The sequence below is a fragment of the Schistocerca gregaria genome, chromosome 10 (assembly GCF_023897955.1).
Source record: "Schistocerca gregaria isolate iqSchGreg1 chromosome 10, iqSchGreg1.2, whole genome shotgun sequence".
NCBI lineage: Eukaryota > Metazoa > Arthropoda > Insecta > Orthoptera > Acrididae > Schistocerca > Schistocerca gregaria.
The window spans coordinates 215,784,822-215,809,677 of record NC_064929.1 but is presented as its reverse complement, the minus strand read 5'-3'; the positions used below and the strand labels follow the sequence as shown (position 1 = coordinate 215,809,677).

General features: G+C 41.1%; 1 protein-coding gene across 2 annotated transcripts in view; it reads right to left on the bottom strand.

The window, feature by feature from the left end:
• Positions 1-7,033: 7,033 nt before the first annotated feature.
• LOC126293332 (SAC3 domain-containing protein 1) overlaps positions 7,034-24,856 on the bottom strand; it is a 57,616-nt gene continuing 39,793 nt past the window's right edge. Inside the window, exons 6-7 of one of the 2 annotated variants that reach the window (XM_049986520.1) lie at positions 16,961-17,153; positions 7,034-7,223 (exon numbers count right to left, since the gene is read on the bottom strand). In XM_049986520.1, coding sequence (XP_049842477.1) covers positions 7,140-7,223; positions 16,961-17,153 — 277 coding nt within the window. In that variant the 3' untranslated portion in view covers positions 7,034-7,139. The remainder of the gene's footprint in view (positions 7,224-16,960; positions 17,154-24,856) is intronic. The other variant, XM_049986521.1, reaches the window with a different exon arrangement.

The following is a 24,856-nucleotide window of genomic DNA, read 5'->3' as shown; positions in this document are numbered from 1 at the left end:
TTGTAAGCCCACTCACACTGATTTCTATTTGCAAGTGTCAAGTTGTCGTCACCAATCGCAAACTGTGAGCTCGGTTAAAACATTTGTTTTTAGAGTTCCCAACACCTCAGATCTAGATAATTTATCTAAAGAGCTAATCCCCCATAAGACAATGTTTATAAAGGATAGATATTCCACCCACCAGATTGACAGGGTTCTGTCAGATAAAATCACGTATAAGGAAGCAGATGAGGAAGAGAACAAGTCGGCAAAATCTTTAGCTTTTCTTCCTTTTGTGGGCAACATTTTGTTTAAAATAGTGGTATTACGCTGTAAATTTCAAGAGAAAATGATTTTCCGTCCTCCATCTAAGGCTGCAGGCCTTTTGGGATCGGTGAAGGACGACTCGTTATTGTGGAAAGCCAGAATTTACAAAATACCTTTTCAGTGGGGTATGGCTTACACTGGACAGACCACATGTACTGTGAAAGAACCCTGTGCCGAACATCAATATTGCATTTGCCTTTTGTAACCAAACAAGTCCGCACTTGCCAAATGCTGCATTTCCACTGACATTTAATAGAGTACGACAGAACTGTGATACAGACCACAGCTACAACTGTTTCGGGCTCCATTACTAAAGAATCCACAGAAACACGCCTCCTGAAAAATCTGACAAACTGTGATAGCGGCTAACAAATGAACAGCGCACGGAACCCAGTCATCTTCACAATCTGTTCTAATCAAAGACGACAGAGTGCGGCAACGGCCATAGCGAGCGGTAACATGAAGGACAACTGAATTCACAGTTCCACCAGTGAGGGCACTGCCCACGTGATGTGTGGTTTGTCTGTCAACTTGAATTTTGATGCATGCACGGGACACTTGCAGCTCGCTATGACGGAGCGAGTCTCTGTCAGTCTCCGACGGCTCACTTGAAGGTGACTCGCAGGAGGCCACCGAATATCGGGCAGTGAATCAAACGGTGACCGGCTGCAAGCCCAAAATTTGTTCGCACACTACACTAATGTGTTGCCTTTTCCCTGTGCTATTCTGTCCACACCACTCTTCCTCCATCCATATCAAGCACTGCTTCCTCTCACCACTCTTACCTGCCTCTCCCTATGCAGACATATTCTCTCTCTCTCTCTCTCTCTCACGCACACACTCTTCCCCCCTGCCCTCAAGCTCTCTCCCTTCTCCTCCCCACCATTTGTCCCTCTTCACCTTCACCCTTCTGTTCTTTTTCCCACTGCCTTTCCCTCCCCTCACACCCCCTCTCCCTCTTCCTACATCTCTTTTGTTGTATCCTCGTAGGGTTTTTGTCTTGTCGTCATATGTCCAAAGACCTACCTCTTGTTCTTATACCCTTTCCTACCCTTCTTCACCTCCATCTGGTCAGGCAACTGCTTTAAGTAATCGGTATCAACAATTACACCTGTCGTGCACGTGGAAGAGTGTGTTTGTGTGGCTGCTTGTGGGAATGCGTGTACTATTGCTAGACGAAGAGCTAGTGCTCGAAAGCTGGTGTGAATGCTGTTTTCTGTTGTGTGTTTTTGTGTGAGCACCAATCCACTATAGGTAGGTGGTTGCCTCTGCTGTATTTTACATTTTGCTTCATCTAGGAATTTCCATTATATTTTATATTAAGAAAAGGTCTTTTTATAAGCTTAGTAGACTAGTGAGAGCTATACTACATATGAATTTCATAACTTTGACATGATTTTTGTAGGAGACAGAGACTTTAAACTACATAACTCTAAGTTACAGAGCGAGGTGGTGCAGTTGTTAGCACACTGGACTCACATTTGGGAGGATGACCGTTCAAACCCGCGTCCGGCCATCCCGATTTTGGTTTGCCGTGATTTCCCTAAATAATTTCAGTCAAATGCCAGGAGGGTTACATCGAAAGTGTACAGCTGATTTCCTTCCCTATCCTTCCCTAATCCGACTTTGTCCCTTACGAGTCAAGTATTGACAGAATTGCATAAAAATGCAATTTTCAAAAGCTTAGATATAGGAAACTCAATGCAATACATAATTTTTAAAAGATCTGTCATTGAACGAGGTATTTTGGTAACCGAAGAAAAATAAGTATTACTGTGTGTTCAATAGTTTTTGAGGTATGATGCGATAAGTTTGAAGCTGTTTACGACGGGAACCGTCTGTTTTTTTTAAAAAAAAATAAAATAATGTAAGTCTGACTAATAAAAATTAACAACAGATTTTTGACATACTTACAATCAGTATAGAGATCTATAAAGTACATGGATTTGAGATTTTTTACTTGATTTTCGTTGAAGATAGATTTTTAAGGCAATTTTCTATCACTGCAGTGTACAATGCGCTGCGTCAGGTGCCTACAGATGTCGGAACTTTGTATCGAGTGCCAGTTAGTTTTAATCAGACCATATGTTTGTTGAAAAATGCGTCTTTTAGTGAATAAGGAGTTGGGCTAAAGATGATTGAATTTGTACTAGATTTTCTTGTGGCAGTTTCAAAAGTTCCATTATTAATCTCTTCTTTTCTCAGACTATCATATCGCACCTCGTACAGTCAACTTGAAATTTACAGCAGTGAGGGAATTCACCCATCCCCCCCCCCCCCCCCCCCCCACACACACACACACACACACACACCTGAGAGAGGCACACAGTCATTCTTTGTGATTCTGTATGACACAAGATAATTTCATACAACAAACAAAGTATCGAGAAGATATCAGCCATCCACTTGCCCCTGCAGTGTCTGTTCACACTGCATTTGGCTGCTATCTCAGAAACAAGCCAACAGCTTTTGTTTCACCTTCCATCAATCTACTGGGCTATATGTCCTATCCACCTCAATTTGTTTGTTCCCAGTGCACAACCTGTGGCATTCACATTAAAATAATGAGTACAACTGGCAGAAGTGTATGTTTTCACACTAGAAACTTAGCTTTCATTCTATTTAATTTACCAAAAGTTCCTCAACTCAGTTTTGACCTTCAATTTCTTTTTTTTGTGAGCCCTCCAGTCATTATCGTCATCTTCAACTCCTCTCAGTACGAAATTTTTATCTATTTGGAGTCTCTCAGAGGTTCAGCACATAGCCTATATAAATGACTTACCAAAGATATTGCAAGACCCTTCAAAAACAAACTGTGAAGCTACCCAATAACACAAGTATACTGACAAAAGGTTCTAGGCACTCAGTCCGAAACCGCGCGACTACTACGGTCGCAGGTTCGAATCCTGCCTCGGGCATGGATGTGTGTGATGTCCTTAGGTTAGCTAGGTTTAAGTACTTCTAAGTTCTAGGGGGCTGATGACCACAGATGTTAAGTCCCATATTGCTCAGAGCCAACCAAAAGGACAAAACAACACACACACACAAAATGATGCAATATCAAACAAATAAAAATATTTACGGGTAACAGCTGTAGACATCAATGGCCACAAACTTCCAAGTGTAAAGTTTCTAGGTGTTTGTTGTTTGTTTAACGTGGATTGTAGCACATGTTGTTGTTGTTGTTGTTGTTGTTGTTCTTCTTCTTCTTGTGATCTTCATCCGAACACTGGTTTGATGCAGCTCTCCATGTTACTCCATCATATGCAAGCCTCTTCAACTTCAAATAACTACTGCAGCTTACATTCTTCTAAATCTGATTATTGTATTCAAGCCTTGGTTTCACTGTACAATTACACCGTTCTCCCCTTCCCCATTAAACTTACTTCCATTGTCAACATGATAAATCCTTGACACCTCACAATGTGTTCTACTAATCGATCCCTTCTTTTAATCAAGTTGTGCCATAGATAATTTGTTATTTCTTTTCTATCCAGTTCAGTTCAGTACCTCATTATTCTTTTGTAACACCACACTTGAAAAGCTTCTATTCTCTTCTTGTTTGTATTTCCATACAGATAAGAAACTTAAATAAGTTAAACCAAAAAGTTCAGTCCTACCTGTATCATGCCTATATAAGCTTTTCACAATGTATTGGCCTGGTGGTGGGCTTGCTAGCACACTTTTGAGGTAATGCAGCTAAGGTCAAAGAAGTATTGTGCCATAAGGATATCGTGTACAGTTTATTAAGCGAACATCTCGCAGAAGCCTCTTCAGGGCCTGGGACTTCTGGGGGACATGAAGTCCAATTGATACTGTTGCTCACATTAAACAAGTTTTTTGCTTTTCCAATCCACACACATTTACAGTGTTCTCAGAAATAAGTAAAGTTATATAAGTTGTCAACAGTAGATAAAAATAGGAGTCGGCTAGTGGCGAGAAGGTGAATGTTCTGCTCTTCTCCTAAATACACGTATAAAAAGTAATCTGCAGCATTGTCCATGATTATCAGGTAGTTAAACGGGTACAACTCCGGGTTAACACCCCCAGAAGATAAAATGGTTAGTGACAGCCTAGTGGTTGTTTCCAGGGTGAATCTTTGGGAGTCTGCTCCGTTTTCAATCTTAGCAAATAAATGATTTACTTTATTATCCTGGTAAGACACATATGAGAATTTCTCTACATTTTGTATTCTGACCCGGCCCTTTTATCTATCAGGAAGTTTCGAAATGGCAGACTGTGATGCAGAGTGAGAGATTTGTTCTGGAAGAGAAGCACTTTGGACACATCACCCCAGCAGTACTGGTCTCCCTCCCTGTCTTCTGCCTGGAGGCTCACTTATTTCAAGAGAAAACAAATTTGTGTTTTTGACTATTTTCTTCACATGCTTCAAAATGCTGTGCCTCTATCAGTTCTGTATACATTTTCTGTTAATATTCTGACACTTTATTGTGGCACTCAGCTGCGGGCGTAAATAAATGACGAGAACTGGAGTGGTAGAGGACGATAGTGAATGCCGATACTAGTGAAGACACCTATTGCTATGAAGAGCGTAACAGTTCTCAGATACAATATGAAATTATAGGTAAACAAAATATGTGACAGAAGACCAATGTAATTAAATATACATATACACAACATTTGAAACATTTACATACTGCACAAAAAGTCGGTAAACGAAGATTCATTTTCAGCTGTGTGTGTCCAAAATGAGCTCTTCTGTTCCACTGCATTTGCAGTAAATGAGTCACCACTAGAGTCATTAGAATGTATTATAATGTTGTCAATTGCAATTTCCGTGACACCTTTGTGCCTCCTATAATTGTCTTCCTTGTCTTGTACTTCCCTGCAGTACCCTTCTCAGCTGACTGGTGTGACAGAACTAGGGCATCAGGTGTGAGTTTCTTGAGATTTGCTGCAGACATGCCACCAAAAACATTTTTCTTCCTTACATAAAGTTTAATATTTGCCTGCTCGAATTCAGTGGTGTTCAGGTCGCAATTCTGCAGACAAGCAAACCACAGTGTGGTCTACACTATTAGCCAGTTTGTCTATTACCTAAGTATCCATTTGGTTTATTTGCCTGTCCCAGAGCATACAGCTCACCCTCTGTCACATTGCTGTTGCATTTTGGCTTTCTTTAGTGCAGTTAGTCTACGATCATCACCATCAGACAGTATATTGGTGGCGTTTTGTCCACTTGCATACAGTAGCACAATGCACTGTCTGTGACAATGGGAGAACCGGACCAAAGAAATGGAGCACCACCTCCAAATCCACTTTTTGTAATTCTCAGAGTTCATTTGGCCTCGGTAACCTCTTTGTGTCAACTTAAGCTTCCCTTGCTTTACAAACCCATTTTTGAAGCTGACACTTGCCACTACCATTTTTATGGAGCAACTTCTCCATACTGTAACAGCCAATTCATCTCGTGGTCTCTGCCAACATCTGCTGCACATTACACTGCTGTCAATCCACAAACTGTCAAGGTAAAAAATGTTTTGTTGAGCTTCTGTAATGGAAAATGTGCTAGTCCGAGAACAGTGTTACCATGTACTAGCAAGAGATTTATTTTGTTCAGTACAGATTTACATACAAATCCCATCGCCTCGAGCAAGTTTTTTAGTGAGGTACTGCCCCATCTCCAATTTATCTTCTCACACAGCACTGGAAGGAGTTCTGCCACACGAGGAACTATTTTCTGTCGAGCGTAGAACTCCTTGGCAGTACTCCTTACTGCTAATTTATTGAAGTTGTTGGCTTTTTCAATATCACTGCATCTCTTCCTAAGAGCAACAAAATAAAATTAAGTAATTTGAACCAAACAGCTTCCTACTTGAAAGCACTGTCAAATATAAACAGCTATACACTTTTACAGTACAATTTCCAACCAAAATTGACCTTTTCTTCCCTGGGTTACCAAGTTTGCTAACTTTCTAATTCTGTCTAGGGTTGACACAATTCTGTTGATGTAAGTGGCAGCTCCCTTACAGACGTAGGCATTTTTGGCACTCCTTTTCCACCTCGCAGTACTCTGGCAAATTGAGCATCATTTTAAGTGCACCAGTCCGTATTACAAATCTACCTTTCCTTTTAGGGGTCACTAGAGTCGTACCGGAAACCCGTGACAGACCCAGAGTGGCATCTTCACTCATTTCGTGTTACGAGACATGAGCAATGAGCGACACACAATACAAAGCAAAACAAAGTGTAGTAGTGAATGCGTGAGGCTTTTGGTAACTGTCGGCAGTGCCACTAAGAGTGATGAGACAGGGCTGACTCTATCGGTAACTTTAGCAACCGTAAATCAAAACGACACCCACCAAAAACTATCACAGTATAGTGTCCGAGCAATAATAAAGAGTCAGGATTTTTCAATTGTCGTTTCTCTCGTGCCGGACTAATCAATGTGGCAACATTGCCACATGTGATACGGTTCGCAGTCTTCGGTATTGTCAATTTTCTACTTTTGCTACCATTCTGCAGTGAGACTATTACATTGTAGACACTTGCTGAAACTGAGTACTCAATGATGCCCCTTTCCATCCTCTAAAACATACAGAACTAACAACATGCTAGGGTCATAGATACTAACTGCAGTATAATGTAGAGAAAAACAGAGGTGTTTTACATACCCTGTTCTTTAACTTCTCTGGAAGTCCCTTTCTAGTGATGGTTGCTCTCTTGTTGTTAGCAAGTAGGCAGCAGGATAAAAAGAAACTCAAAGCAGTAGTCACCCCACTGGTTTACTAGTTCAACAACACAGGATTACATATTTTGTCCTTCGGCACATAGGTCTATGTGCCACTTAATGGTTACTGCTTCCCAAATGATCACACAGGTTCTCCCAGCAACAATTTTGTGACGTCTGCCGCAGCCAGCTTCCGGTCGACTGCTTTCAGGCGGACCGGCGGACGCTGTACAGATAAAAGAATATATGTCAGTATGCGACTGACACAGTGGAAATAGCAATACCAGTAATTACAACAAACAACCAGTTGGGTTAAATAACTGGTCCCCATTTACAGGCCCTTCCCCGACCACAACAAATAACTTTGTGCTCTTTGCTGTAATGACATGTTATATATTTGTCTAAGAATTACCTAAAAAACCACACAGGCACTCGATCCATTTCTATAAGGTTAATATCACCTGAGATTACACAAGTTTAAATATCACTCGTCACTCTGAAACTAGCAAACATCACACTTTTACTGGTTTGAAACACCAATGCCATCACAGCAAACTTTTTTCTGGTGGTGAATGTAACTGGGTGTCAAAATATAATGTTAAGGAATGAAGAAATGGAAATACCAAAAAAGGTACTTCTGTCAGTGATTTTTTTTCTAACTACTGAGAGTTTTTGTGTAAGACCGAACAACCTAATTGATGCCATTCTCTTCCTCAGACCGAGAAATGGTACGAATTCTTAGACGAATGACCGTCTCTTCGATGTGTTCTGGCAGTAATCATTCACAGATCCACATCCTCAAGTACCTTAGCACTGATCACGAGTCAAGATTCGTACAGGGTAGTAACTCTCACATCAGCTTCTTTCGACAACATTTCAAAATAAAATTTTTGTAGCTTCTTACCACATTACTTTCCACTTGAACCTGTGTACAATGAATCACTTTGCAATATACACTGTCCAAAGGAAGCCTAATTATGCTTTGGCCATTTAGCATACACAGTTTGTCTAGATCTACATCAACATACAAACTTCGCAATCCACTGTGTGCTTTCTGGGGGAGGGTACCCTGTACCATTACTGTTCATTTCCTTTCCTGTTCCACTCACCAATAGAAACAGGATAAAATGACGGTCTATATGCCTCCATGTGAGCCCTAATTTATCTTACCTCATCTCCGTGGTCCTTACGTGAAATGTGTGTTAGTGCAAGTAGAATTGTTCTAGAGATGGCTTTAAATGCCAGCACTATAAATTTTGTCAATATTTATTCTCAAAACACCTTTTCTCCAGGGATTCCCATTTCAGTTCCCGAAGTATCTCCATATTACTCGCGTGTTGTTTGAACCTTCCAGTAACAAGTCTAGCAGCTTGCCTCTGAAACTATTCAGTGCCTTCCTTTAATCCAAAATGGTGCAGATCCTCAAGACTCAAGAATAGGTCATAGGAGTGTCCTCTATGTGGTCTCCTTCGCAAATGAATCACACTTTCCAAAAATTCTCCCAATCGACTGAAGCTAACCGTTTGCCTTCCCTACCACAATCCTCACATGCTCACTCCATTCTGTATCACTTTGCACCATTACTCCCAGATACTTAAATGATGTGACTGTGTCGAGCAGGACACTACTAATGTTGTATCAGAATGAGATGAGTTTGTTTTTCCTATTTATCCACATTAACTTACATTTTTGTACATTTAGAACCAGCTGGCACTCTTCGCACAAACTAGACATTTTGTGTAGGCCGCCTTGTACCACCCTATAGCCACTCATCTTCAACAACTGCCCATACAGCACAGCATCATCAGCAAACCACTACAAACTTCTGGATCATTCACGTATATAGAAAATAATAGCGGTCCTGTCAGGGCACTCCTGATAACACCCTCATCGATGACAAATGCTCACTATCGAGGACAACATTCTGGGTTCTATCACTTCAGAAGTCTTCGAGCGAATCATGTACCTGGGAACCTATTCCGTACATTCGTACTTTCATTAACGGTCTGCAATGTGGCACCATTTTAAACGCTTTTCGGAAATCTAGAAATATGGAATCTACCTGTTGGTCTTCATCCATAGTTTGCAGTATATCACGTGAGAAAAGGGCAAGCTGAGTTTCATGTGAGTGATTTGTGAACATGAGCTTTTTGGTCCCTAAGAAATTTATTATATTTGAACTTCTAGGATTCTGAGCAAACCAATTTGAAGGACATTTATCTGTAACTTTGTGGATCCATTCTTTCACCCTTCTCATGTACAGAAGTGAGCTGCACTTTTTGCTGTTGACCAAACAGTATGGGTTTTCTGGTCTCGACAGTAATACGAGCTCTGTAAATTACTTGTATTGGGTTAGATTTCCTCGGTGGAACATGCCTCTCTACTTCGAACAACATATTTACTTTCCTTCAACGCACTGTTTATTTACACTGATGAGCCAAAACAACTATAACAGTGTACTTAACGGTGTGTCGGTCCAAATATAAAACACAATACAGCAGCGATTCTGTGTGGCACGGTTTTGACAAGAACTCGTTAGGTTTCCGGAGGTATGTAGCACGAGATATCTACACTCGGGTCACGCGGTCCGTGTAAATTATGGACCAGTGGTTTGTAGGTGCGGAGCTGATGCCAGATAGCATCTCATATGTATTCTCTGAGGTTCAGATCAAGTTAAGTGATCCAGAAACCAACATGCATTCACTATCATGCTCCTCAAACAATTGTAGCACAATTTTCACCTCGTGACAGGGACAGTTATCTTGCCAAACAGTGCCGTCACCGTCGGGGTCGCCACAGAGCACAAAGGTATGCGAGTGGTCCACAATAACGTTCGTGTAATACACAGCTACTGCAGTGCATTCGATTACTGCCACATGTCCCACATATGGCTAGGTGAATACTCCCCACAGCATACTACTTACCCACCTGACCCACATCCGTTTCTAAGAGCAGTTTGCCTCCTGATAGTATACCCAGACACGACCGTCAATCGGATGTAACAAGAAACGTGAATCGTTCAAATGAGCAACACACTTCTACTGACCCACATTCCAATGTCCACAATCTCATGCCCACTGCAACCAGAGATGACGATGATGTCGGTCAAAGTGGGAATGTGTAGATGATGTACGCTACAGAGCATCGTCAACAGCATCTGCCACATAGAATTCTCTGAAACACTAAGTGCACTAACATTGCACAGGGTGTTTGTAATTAAAGTTCCAATTTCAAAATGGTGCAGAAAGGAAACTGTTGCAAAGAATGATGTCAAATTTTAACAGCATACCATAAATGCAGAGGAAATGCCGTGAAATAAAAAAAAAATTATGAAAATTTGACCAATAAATGGCATCGTAAGTGACACAATATACACATCGACAAACAAGTGACACACGGCTGTTCCTCAGTTTGCGTCTTAAGACGCCCGACACTACTGTCTCCACAAAGGATTACACACTGCTGGTAAAACTCTGCTGCGAGAATGGTGACTGTGGCCAGTAGCCCTATAGAAGTTCATGACACTCCAGAGTATGAAAACAGGTATTGGTCTGATGTCTGAAGAAGATAACAAAATTTGAAAAGACAGGTTCTTTCGAAGTGCAAATTGATAGAGTGAGAAAAACAATTGATCCGACATGTGTCAAAGATGTGGCCACAGCACTGCATGAGGGATCAAGCGATGGTGCGCAAACGTACACAGCACAGGGAATAATCCAAATGTTGGACTTCCCTGTGGGCGTGGTGCACAAAATCGTACAAAACATCCTACATTGCTATCCAAACAAAACCACTCGCGTTCAGTAGCTACTTCCTGATCTGCAAGCTCTAGAATTTCTTGCTCCCACAGAAATGGATACTGAATGGCCACAGAATATTCTCTGGTCAGACAAAGCTCATCTGTGCCTCCAAGACACGTCAATATGGAGAACTGCAGAATATCCGAAATTTATGCGAGACGGTGCTCCTCCATACATTAAACATCCAGTGAAGCGGCTGGTGCAGACGCGTTACGGAGATCCAACAATTATCAGTTGTCATTTCTCTACAGATCACTTGATCTTATGCGATTTGGCTTCTGGCTGAGAGGTTATTTGAAAGATGTTAGTTAATCTAAAAGGCACACATAGCACAATGCACTCTGAATGTGACTAACGAGACACACTGATTTTTTGTGAAACACTCCGTTTCTCAATTTCGGGTTGTAGCGGGAAACAGCAGACAGCAAATCGAATACGTCTCGCGCCACCAGTCTCTCGACAATTAGAAACCGATGTTATTTTGCTTTTTATGTATTTTTGGCCACAGGACAATTAAAATCTGACATCATTTTGTTTTTTATGCAGTTGTGACCCTAGAAGAATTATAAAATATTTTTCTATATGGCTGGTCCTCAAATTCTTAAGTTTTGAATGATAGTCAGATGTTCTTTGATTTAAGAAATTCATTAAACATTCTCACACGTAACGTAATTCATCTCGAGTAAAAGAAAATGTACTTTGAAAGTAACACTTCTCAAACCACCACTTGCAGTATTTTCCAGCATACATTTTGCTGTCAGCAGGCAGTTGTGCACACATTGTGTTTTGTTTTATAAATGGTGCATTTTTTCCTGCAATTTAACTTTTATTTTTGGTTTTTCCTCTCACTTATGTTTTGTTGCTGCAGTATTACTCTGCATTAACAGGCTAAAGTAAAATTCTTTGTAAGAGTATCACTTCTCACTAGTCAAAATTACAAAAATTTAATTGAGAACTAAAACAATAAAAATTTCCTGGAAATCTAAAAAATTCCCTGTTTTTCCCCAGATGAAAAAAGTCCTGGGTTTATCCCAGATTTCCCAGTTGGCCTTTAGTAGTGTATTCCTCATGTCAGCAATAACTGTACACTCTTCTGCATATTGCATCCTGCCGGTATGTATCCATCTCCGTTATCTGTCTGTAACAACACGTTTTCCTGACCAGCATTGCTACACTGTTCTCATGTTTCTGCAATACCAACTCTCAGCACAGTAGACCAACAAATGTTAAGTGTAGCAGCACTGACCCCTACATCTGCAATTGGACCTCTACTACTGCACTCCAGTTCCAAACAGCCAGATCGGTGTCCTCATCTGCGGACTGTAATTTCCCTTTCAACCCTCTGTATCTTCGAAGCTGGTGAATGTGTTCTCAGACTATCACTTTTACAGTAACTCACTTATCAGTATGTGTTGCTCATTGATTAAAATAGTCCTAATCCAAAAACACTAGTTCACAACAGCAGACAAATGGAAGACTTACCGATACTCGAAAACACAACTCTGCAACAAAAGCTGACGAACACAGAAAACAGACACAATCTGTTCCTATCAACTAACAGAGTAATGACAGGTCACGCCCAAGCTTGCCGCTCTATCAGCAGTGCTAGAGAGGACTCTGGCTCGTCAGTGCTATTACCTGAGTAATGGCAGCATGATCCACTGCCACAATTCACAAGTTATTTCGATCATACTGTAGTTTTACAGACAAAATTTAGTTTTACATAAAAACTAGATATATGAAATTTTTCAGTACTACTCATTTTAACCCTCTGAGAAACTTTTGCTAATACACTGATTTATAATGATTTAAATTACCAAGTTTCCTGATTATATGAATTTGTTTCATTTCACCTAATATGTTCTAATTTGAAAAGTTACTGTAATTTACATATGAGGGCTATTCAGCAAGTAGGGAACATTTCCGTCTGACACCGCTTGGCATGCAGTGATCGCGTATATTTTGGTATGTGCATGCTTGGCAGCTCAGTCAGCATCCATCAGTGAAGCGGGAACATCTCTGTGCATCTGATTTTTTCGATTATTGAAATTTGAAATGTGCGTTGCAACCAAAAAACCTGTCAGTTGTGAGGTGCAGTCGAAAATCCCGTCAGTTGTGAGGTTCTGTCTATGATATGGCTTTTGTTGGCAAAAAACCTAAAACCTATAGAAATTTATTGTGAACTGTGCGAAGTGTATGAAAACAACGTAATGAGTGGATGTTCAGTCTGGAAATACTGCATTTGGTTTAAAAATGGCCAAACCAACGTTCATGATGAAGAGAAGAGTGGGACACCCGAGCATTGTGACTGACGATCTCGGCGCTAACGTTGATGAAACGATTCGTGAAACCCGTCGCTTCACAATAACAGTGCTTTAGCTTTCTTTTCCACAAGTTTCACGAGATTTTGTTATTTGAAATTGTCACTCAAAAGCTAGGCTACTTAAATTTTGTGCACAATGGATGCCCAAAATGCTTACAGAGCACCATAAAGAACAGTGAAAGGGGCAATGTTGACATTTCTGGAGGCCGACCACAAACATGGTAATTCATTACTGGATCAAATTTTAACTGGTGATGAGACTTGGGTGAAACACATCAATTGTGAGACAAATTTACAGTCCATGGAGTGGAGGCACACAAGGACCTCCCAAAAACCAAGAAAATGTTTGCAAACCTTGTCAGCAAGGAAGTTGATGGTGACAGTGTTTTGGGATAGGCAAGGCGTGCTTCTTATTGATTTTCTTGAACATGGAGCAACCATAAATTCTGCCCAGTACTGACAAACTTTGCACAACCTTAGAAGAGCAATTCAAATCGAAGGCTGAGGAAAACTGATGTCCAAAATTTTGTTTTTGCACGACAAAGCCCAACCTCATCCGGCAAACCGCACTAAATAACTCTTTAATTCATTCAAAAGGGAAATTTTCCCTCATCTGTCCTACAGCCCCAATCTTGCACCAAGCACTTTCCATTTGTTTCCCAAGATGAAGAACTGGCTTGCAACGCAGCGCTTTAATGATGGCGTGGAACTCCAAGAAGGCGTGACTCGCTGCCTTAAGTCTCAGGCGGCAGAATTTTACGACGAAGGCTATGGTAAGTGCCTCAATGTGTTTGGTGACTATGTGGAAAAGTAGTATGTCAGTTGCTCTTTCAGATGTATATAATAAAATGTATTTCTTATACTTAGTTTTTTTATGTCAAAACGTTTCCTACTTTCTGAAAAGCCCTCATATTTTGTTGTTTACAAATACATAATAATGAATACTGCTTAAAAAAATATATGATATGATAAATTTACATGAGTGGTTTGATACATCTGGTAAATTTCCATGAAAGAATGGAAAATTTCTATTGCATCCTCATCGTTGGTGAGCTACATTATTCCAAGGACCACATAAGGAATTTCAACAATGTACGGTGTACAGTTCTTTGTCGACAGCACCTGTATTGGTCAGTTTTTCGACTGAGAAAACTGAGTTTCATGCTGTTATGAAACATTTTCATTTGAAGGGTTGCACTGGCACACAACTAAAACAGAACTGGGTGAAGTTCATACGAACCCTGTGCATCACTGAAGATCATTTACTTTTTGATTAATGAATTTAAACATGACTTGACAAGCACCAAAGATGAAGAGCACTCCGGCCATCCAACTAATGTCACCACAAAGGAAACCATTGACAAAATCCACGATATGGTAACATAAGACAGCCGAATAAAAATTCGTGAGATTGCCAAAACTGACAGTATCTCAACTCAGTGAGTGCATAATATCCTGCATGGAAAATTGGCTATGAAGAAGCTGTGTGTGAGGTGGGTTGCTGTGATTGCTCACTGTCAACCAAAACTGCATCTGGCACAACATTTACAAATGACGCCTGGCAATGAAGACTGTTTGTGTTGATTTGTGACTGTTGCTCAAACCTGGATCCATTATTACACATCAGAGTCAAAGTGGCAGTCAAAATAATGGCCGTTTAAAGTGCAGCAAAGAACAAGACCATTCTGTCAGCTGGTAAGGTGGTGGCCACTACTTTGGATAATCTTCATAGATTAGTTGGAAGGAGGCAGAACCATAGTTAGATTGTATTATACATTTGAAATGTGAATCAGATGAAAAAAGACTAAGACTGACACGCAAAAAAATAGCTGTTTCACCAGGTTAATGCACTGTTCCACACATCAGCTTATCAGTAGGAAAAGTGCACGAACTAGGCTTTGAATTGGTTCCTCATCCACCCTATTCACCAGACTGAGGCCCAATTTCACTCCTGTTCACTAACCTGAAACTCTGGCTTGCTGGAAAAAATTTTTCATCAGTTGAGGAAGTGATAGTTGTAGTCAACGAATATTTTGCAGAGTTTGACAGAACTATTTTTCCAATTGGATGAAAGATCTGGAGGGTCACCGGACCTAGTCTGTACTACTCAAATGGTATTATGTTATGAAGTCCGTTCCTTACAGGGGGGGGACTCCTTGCTTTTTGCCGGATTTATCAAACCATTTATACATATTTAGAAGAGCAAGAGAACATATGGAAACATGTATTAATTATATTACACTATTAATTCAAATTACATTAACATAGATTGTATGAAATGAGTTTATTTAAATAATCTGTGAATTATTAGTATAAATACAGTCCAATGTAGACGATATGTAGAGGCACAAAACAAAGTGGGGGTGGAGTTGTATTGTAGGAGTTGCTGAGTGGCTGTTAGTACACAGAATAGCAGTTGTAATTGAGAGACGATGACCGACGGTCGGCACAGTATCGTTGTATCGTTCCATATGTAATCAGTGCATTGTGTTTTACACTGTTAACAGTGCTTCTCATTCAGTGTACGATAATATATTAATGCCTCATAAATACTTTTGTGCAGTTAGATTTCAAACAGTCACTGACCGATGTGATCACTATTATGAATATCAATTTTATTATTCGTGAAATTCTTTAACACAAACAGTGCGCATCGATAACAACTAAGACTGGGGCAGTAGAATGCATCTGCTCTACAGGCGTGAGCTATTCTCAGAAGTGTGAACACTTCGTGTCTGCAGATTTCTCAAATAGCCAAGCAACTGGCTACCACCAACCTCTCTCCTACTGACAGAGCTCGGTTCGGCTCCACACGAGATCGAAACCACCACGGAGTTGCATTTTGACTGCCGCCAACAGCTCACAAATGTCGGTCAGAATTGGATCTGAGGGAGACCCTATGTTTGTTGAAATCCCAGATGTGCTCAAAATATCAGAGGAGGAGGAGGAGGAGGAAGGGGCACAGAGTGCTGTTCTCCATCCTCCATTTGGTTTCCAGCAAATCCTAACTTTTGCTATTGGAGCGTATCAAAACCCATAACTCATCAGTTGTGATAATGTTTTCCACATTCTGAGTATGCAGGAAAGGCACCCACCTGTCTCCACTATCTTGTGGAGCAATCACAGTTACATACATGAGGTGCAGACTTACAGACTGTGTGGCCACTGATCACCCATTACTAAGTGCCACCAAAAGCGTGAATAATTGAATCAACTGGATCCTTCAATAGTGCTTCACCAACTCACAACTGAACTGTCATCTTCCAACCTAACACGGAACTCAGGCTAAACTAAAGATCAACCAGTCACTATAACCTACAATCCACGACAAAAAAAGGATTACAACTCTCCTCTTTATGCACACCTGACATCACACACCACAGAATCATTGTGTTATGGGACGAAGGTCTCACAGCTGGTATTGGTAGAGTCAATTGATCCACCTAGCCACGATTACAACCTGCAACAGTTTGTGGCAACCACTGCTGTCGAGGTGTAGTCCCCTACACGCGTCCCCTCTTGTCATCTCCTCCTTACAGGGTCACTCACAGCACACACCAGATACAGCACTCGGTCGACCTCGGAGACAGATTGACCTACGTGGGCAAAACACAGGTATCTCACTCGTACTACACTCAACTGTCACTATGTCATCTGAACAAGGCACACGACACGTCGGACATGTGACGAGCCGAGCTGCCCAAAAGCGGCAGTGATGAGACCATACTCTATCCGATGAGACAGCCGGCTCTAAATCGTGAAATAGCTCGGGCCCTCACCATTTGACCACTTGCAGGAATCTTAATAGACGCGTTTATTCTGTACACGTCTCGTACTCACCACTCGTACACTGAGGTCAAAACGGTTCTTGTCGAAAGATATTCCCGCGTCGACGTTGGCGCTCAGCCCGTAGTGCTGACACTCGTCCACGACTTCGGCCGAACTGCCCGCCAAGAAGAGGTCTGCGAGCACGGCACTCGGGTAGCGCAGGGTGCGGCTGCTGTAGCCCACACTCATCACCCGCAGGGCCTGCCTGGCAGATGCACAGTCCCATTACATGTCACAGCCACCAAGTTTGATCAGGAGACTGGTTTCGTGCAGTTTTATACAGTTAATGTATCCCGTGTTAGCACGTCAATCTCCGAATAACTACTGCAACCTACATCTGTTCGAACCCGCTTGATGTATCTGAGCCTCAATCTCCCACTACAATTTTTACCCCCGACACTTTCCTCCGTTAACCAAATTGGTGATCTGTTGGTGCTCCGGAATGTGTTCTGTTGACCGATCCCTTCTGTTTGTGAAGTTGTGCCATAAATTTCTATTTTTACTCAGTTCAATTCAGTGCTTCCTCACTAGTTACTCAATCTACCTATCTAATCTTCAGCATTGTCATACAGTAACACATATAAAAAATTTCTACTGTCTTCCGATCTGAACTGCTTGTCGCCAAAGTTTAACTTCTGTACAAGGCAACAGTTCACACAAATACCTTCATAAAATACTTCCTACCACTTAAATTTATATTTAATGTTGCACTACAACCCTTCTGCATTCTATATTCTTTCTACTTCAGCCACCGTCAGTTATTTTGCTGCCTGAACAGCAAAACACGTGAATTACTTTTAGTTACTCATTTCCTAATCCAATTTCCACAGCACTGCCCGATAAATCCCATTCGTGGGGGTACAGGGTAAGTTTTCTCTAAAAACAGAGAGTATCTGAATAGACTTTGTGCCCTCAATGTTTGTGTACGATTGAGCAAGTGTGGACATTTCAAACACGGTTCAGAGCAACAGCGTTCGTTAGTTAAAGTGTTTTTATTTGGCAGTAATTTTACATTTGAGGTACTCCTGGTGCGCTGTGCAGTGACACGAGATCTCTTTATGATGTGCTTACATCATCGTACAGTGTGTCCTCGGGGTCTGCAACATGTGTGCCGTGGAGTCCCTCCTAGAGAAGTTCTCTGCCACAGACTACTCACAATTTAATGAACAGATAATAAAGTGAGTCATTAACCAACACACAGATTTTCTATTAGGAAACCATTGTGTGAAATTTTTTTAAGACTCTGCAGGGCAGTCGTCCGACCAACGTGAGGGTCTAACTGCGAGAAGTCGCAATTCGTCAGCATGAACCCTTGTAGACTACAGTCTGTTATCCTAGTTTCATTGTTCTCGATATTTACCTCAAAATCTCTTTTTAACACAGTATCCATTTCATTTGACTGTTCTTCCAAATTCGTTGCGTGACAAAAGTTATTTCATCGCTAATCCGCAAAGTTTTTAATTCTCTTCCCTGAACTGTACTCCCGTTTCCAAATTTCTCATTAGTTTCCTTTAGTATGAGCTCCATTTTCAGACTGAACAATGTGGGAGATTTCACGTCATTAGATCTTATGAGTGCAGTCTGGATTCTGCACAAGTTGTAGATAACTTCCCCTGCCTCCCCACTCTCCCTAAGAGTCACCGGATGGCCATCCTCTGTCCTATGCCCCCACCTTTCACATCCTCTTCTTATCTTCACTCCTCCTCCCCTTTTGGTACAAACTGACTACTCATCTCTATCAGGTTTGGTGTGCACAATGTTAGATATACAGTATACTAAAAATAAATTATTTTGCAGAACGTAAAAAAGTTTCATCGAGAAATAATTGCGTACAGTTCGAGACATAAGCCATTCTAAATATTCAAATGAAGTTCTGAATCCTTGTTTGAACTTGGAACAAAGGTGGATAGTGTAAAACTCTGCTTGAGAGAAAACTGACATTATTTACAGCATACTCACAACAATGATTTCCATAATTCATGAAAATTGCATATAGGTGTAAATTAACTGCTATATTACTCTCGATTTATGTCAGGAAAAAAATCAAGGCTTTGAGATACTGGGTAAAGAAACTGCAAGTTAGCACACTAGGTGGTTGCACTAAATGGATTAAATGTTTATAAAATATTCTAAGTGATTAGGCTGCATCATATTTCTCTTCTCCATTCTTCTTTTTCTTTTCAGACAAAAATGATGCAGCAGAATCAACAGAGCGATTTTATTTCCTTAACAAAGATTGCCAAATCGCACGTACTTACAACCACATCTATATTTGGGCTATGCAAACCACTGCAGCACAGGGCAAAGGCTGCTTCCCACTGCACCACAAATACTGGTTGTCTTCTTGTTTCGTTCACACATGAAGTTCTGGAAGAACAATTGTTTAAATGCTTCTGTGCACGCTCAAATTAGTTTAACCTCGTCTTCGCATCTAAGAGATACATGAAGTGTGAAATATATTTCTAGTTTCATCACTTAAAGCACATTCTCGAAGTAAGTGTTTGTGGGATGGTTGGTGTCTGTGACCATTCGTAGCCCTCTTCTTTGTATACATTCCGTATCCCCTGTAGCCCTGTTTCGTATAGGACTGAAGCACTTGAGAAATATTCTAGCGCAAGCTGAGAAACCCATCACTGCTCAGGTATTTATTTATTCATACGTTTGGAATTCATTTTTCACTTATAAAGCTTCTTTGTACACGATGTCAGAAGCAGTACAATTGAGGCCACAAACGAAGAGCTCATCTGCTTCACCGACACAGGAGAGAGCCACACAGAGCCGTCCACGCAAAATGCAAATGGCATCGAGGTCCACGCCCGCGACATGCAGTGTACGGCCTCGTCCTCTGTTTACGGTCGTGTTATAACACAAGATTGCCGGGAACTGTACACAGTTAAAGCAAAATCGTAAATTGTTAGGAATAACCGGGATTTGAGGTATAAAAACTCACTTGAGAATAACATTTCGGAATTTCTGCTTCTTTGAAGTTATGTCAAAGAGAAGACACTTTAAACCTCAGCAAGTGAAGGATTCTGAGTACTAAAATAATGCATCTTGTTCAGATTTACATTGTGCTTCACTTTTGGAAAGAGTTTCTACGCAGCAAGTTAAAGTCTGACATTCTCGAGCTGCAGCAAGTCTGTGGATCCTCGAGTCGGGCCCGGTCCTCAGTATTTTACCCATCCTGAAGCATTAAGAAAGACTTTGCTGCTTCCTAGGGATCATTTTTATTTGTAAGCAAAACGAAATGAAAATGTAATGGGTAGGCACCCAAATCAAAAAGAAATGATAATAAATTCGTTTTTCCTAACAAAATTATAAATAAAACCTATCAAAACAAGTAAAGCAATGTCATTACGGTTTTAATACACAAAGCAAAGTCAGTGTATCTGTATATCAAAGCCATGTAAATTCAATGTTAGTTTATATTCATATAAATGTAAGATTGTGGTACTTAATTCTGTCACTCACACAAACCAAAAATACATCTGACCAAGTTAAAAAAATATGGGGTGTTCAAAAAGTCTCTCCGCAGTGCCGTACGACTGTTAGCCTCACAAGCTGTACGATTGTTCGCCTGCCCGGGTTTTTCAACAAAACGATAAACGCACAACGATACTACGGTGATATTCTGTATCCATTCATAGGAAAACTCGTGTTAAGTGAAACAGTGAATGGTTACTTTCAATCAGATGGTGCAACCGCACATACAGCTCACGTTTCAATGTCACTGCTTGCCGACGTTTTTGGTGATCGCATAATTTCACAGGGACTTGGTCCTCCATGATCACCTGACCTAACACCGTCTAACTTTTTCTTCTGGGGTGCAGCAAAAGCAACTGTCTATAAAAACCGTCCAAAATTTGTCGACAAATTGAAAACTGCAATATCCACTTTCACTGCTTCTGTTACAGAAGAAATGTTACAGCTCATGTTTGGAAACACGATTAGACAAATTGAATTGTGTATTCGACAACATCGGGGACACTTTCAACATTTAATGTGAAAATTTGTACATAAAAATGAATTTCAATAAATTAATAACTCACATTTCACCAAGTTTCATTTCGGTATATTCACTGCGGCATACGGCACGCACAGCTAACAATCGTATGGCACAGCAGAGAGACTGTTTGGACACCTCGTACAATAATGTGACAAAAGTTGTGGAATAGTGATACGCACACATACAGATAGCAGTAGTATCGCACACACGAGGTATATAACGGCAGTGCATTGGCAGAGTTGTCATTTGTACTCGGGTGATTCGTGTGAAAAGGTTTGCGACACGATTGAGCTACACGCGAGGGACATTCCATTTCAAAAATCATTAGGGAGTTCAATATTCCGAGGCTGGCAACGTCAAGAGTTTGCCGAGGATACCAAATTTCGGTCACTACCTCTCACCACAGACAACGGCCTTCACTCAATGACCGACAACAGTAGTGTTTGCGTAGTGCTGTCAGTGCTAAACGACAAGCAGCACTGCATGAAATAACCACAGAAACCAAAACTGAATGCATGACAATCATATCTGTTCAGAGAGTGGAGCCAAATCTGGCACTAACGGCCGCGGCAGCAGACGGACGACACGAGTGTCTCTGCTAACAGCACGACATCGCCTGCAGTGCCTCTCCTGTCCTCGTGGCCACATCGGCTGGGCCCTGCAGGACCGGAAAAGTGTGACGCGGTCAGACGAGTCCCGATTTCATTCAGTGTGGATCCCACAAAGCCCCTGTACCAGTTGTCAACGAGGCACTTTGCAACCTGGTGGTGACTCCATAATGGTAAGGGCTGTGTTGAAAGAGAAAGGACTGGTCCTCAGGTTCAAAGGAATCAATCACTGACCAGAAATGGTTACGTTCGGCTGCTCGGAGACCGTCTGCAGCCGTTCGTGGACTTCACGTTCCCAAACGACGGCGGATTTACAGGATGTAGAAATAATCGAGAGGTCAGTTTGTGTACAAAATCCTGTGCCGGCAACACTTTTGCAATTGTGTACGGCTAAGGATGCGGCACGGCTCAGTATTTCTGCCGGGAAATTCCGTCGACCTGTCGAGTCCGTGACACATCAAAATGCTGGACTGTGCCGGGCAAAAGGAGGTCCGACACGATATTAGGAGGTATCCCATGACTCTTGTCACCTCACTGTTTACCGTGGTAATTAAGTATCTGAGCTACTAAGCTGAGCAGACAATTTTAGATAAAACTATAGATCATATCTTTTCTTTGTGTTGTGATTTTCAAAAAAACAAAGCCTACACGATTCACCCAGCTGTACTCAAGTTAAACGTGAAAACCCCACAAAAATTTGTAATGTACTTTTGGTGATCAGTGTGTTCAAACAGACACGATAATTTTACAGTTTTATCGTTAGTACAGACAGCTCGTACAAGTGTTTTAAGAAGCCTCCTTTGTAGGCCAATTGCATTTTGTCAGCATCCTACCACTGATCCACAGGTCCGCCACCTGCTTTATGCACAACTGAACGATCCTGTATGATCTTCCATTCCAGATTCCCATAAATTGTTACACCAAATAATTTGTATGAATTGACTGAGGCCAGTTGTAAAGATCATACAGGATTCACTGATTCATTTCTGCATTTTGTAAAGTTCACATTTTTACATTTCTGAACACTTAAATCAATATCTAACTGAACACTGTGCAATTTTTTCACATAATACTTCATTAAAGAAAATGCAGAAAGTCTGAGGTTTCTATTAATATTATGTTCGAGGTCATTAATGTATAATGTGAATGGCAAGATTTCTGACACACATATCTGGAGTACACCTGAAGTGATTTTTAGTGTAACGTATCACTTTGGTGAAGTGAAGTGTCGCACAAGCATTTGTCGAACCGATGATTGGTGATTGCCACCATAGAAAGTCAATTTTTGTAATGAATTAACAGAACCTCCTGCTCAGATATACGTTTTATTTGTGTGCGTGTCTCACAAAATAGATAGCTGCAGCATATCTACAAGTCAGGGTGACGATAAACGTCGTGCCGCGTTCAGAGTACCTGCTGGTCGGACGGTTATTCCGTGTCGTCGAGTCCAGCCTCGTAGATACGGTGTGAGCCAAAGATGAAGAATTGCGGTGACAGTGCCTGTGATGTCACAGGGATGAGGGAAAACTAGTTATTTCCTCATGTAGACACTCTTTTCTATGTACTGCTGTTCCAAAATGCATTCGTTGTACTAACTGCTTTATATTCTAAAAATGGAACACAAACGAGGCTCGAGAATCCTAACCCAGATGTGTAGTGAGGAAAGATGTTTGTGCAATCCCACACGATCCGATTTATTGTTATAAGATATGTAGGCAATTGTATTCTTATTCCTGATTAGGTGAAACCGATGGCCTCATTACTCTGTCACTCGAGTGAATTCCTTTCTTTATCATCGACAGAGCTAGAGAAAAACAACTCTCGTGGATCGGGGGCCTGAGCTCCTTCTAATAGGAAATAGAGCTCTCGATAAAATACAAATATATATTGGCGATATTATTATTGAGTGCCAATATTTTTTTATATTATATTTTTTTACAATTTTTGATAAATATTTGAAGTTGTCCTTTCAAAATTGAATCATCATTATCATATCATCATTTAAGACTGATTATGCCTTTCAGCGTTCAGTCTGGAGCATTTGAAATATAACATAATTTTACTTTCACCGTGTAAAGGAGTGTCACTGCTTTCTGAGCTCTCAAGGCATCCAGTCTTCCTCTTCGGCCGTGTGAAGCAAGTACAGACGGCACACAAAGAAGAAGACCGTTTGCTACGGGGAGAGGCAGTGTGAACGGAATAACAAGAAATCCGATGTGAAGAAATAACACACTAGTTGCTGAAACTGATGAACAAGGATCTAAATGACAATATTGGTCTTTGCGGGGGTTGGAGACGTTTGAGGGGAAATGCCGACACGTTCGGTGGTCGACACTACCGACAGAAACTGCAACGTTTAACTACGGTGGAGTTTTGATACTACAACTGCTAGGTCGCATGTGTTTGCAGAAACGAAAAAACAGGTAAATCGACACGAAGTGTTCCAGAAAAATCCGATACGTGATGAAACCAAACGACAGACCCATCGGATACCTTTTATTGTGCCACTTACGTGCAGTTACCACTGGCAGCAAAGTGGTTATCACCAAGTGTGAACGTGCACCATTTTTCTTTCAATCCTCGATTTGAAGGGGATAAAGCAGGCTGCTAGCTTGTCGGTGTACAGTATGTCTAATAATAAATCAGTACTTAAATATACAGCTCTAAAACAGGCAGTTTATTTACAATGTGCAGCCAATATTGTTTTCGCCTGTATGTCGATACTTTTTCCGTCGGTATATCAAAACGTTGACAATTTTGTTTCAATTTATCGAGGGCAGATAATGATATTTTTTTAAAATACTGGTGTACTGGATCCCCAATTTTTTAAAAAATATCAACATTCCTCACAGGGAATACTTTTCTCTGTTTTCTCTCTTCTTTTGGCTAAGTATATTCCCGTGCAAGCAAGCTGCACAATACAAAGCGAACAGTCGAGGCCGTAATACGGTACAGCAATAGCTTAGTTTCACGACTGCTACATAAGAGACCAAAAACTACTTAATAAGTAAGAAACTGAATCTCTCAGAAATTTGTAGTAGAAATGAAAAACAACTTAACATTAACTCAGACCTTCCCATTCAAGTATTTCCATCACAAATTTCCACACGTGCTCTGTAATTGGGTGCTGTGAACAAAGCTGCAGTTACAAACACATACGTTCGAGGTCCTGCTGCACAGGTGAACGTCATAAGTGCATCACACAATACGGCCCCAACGCACAGATGCGGTAGTTTCGACCGCGGCCGGAAGGGCACGACAGAGCACATGTCGGACACCTCCGGTCATCCTCCT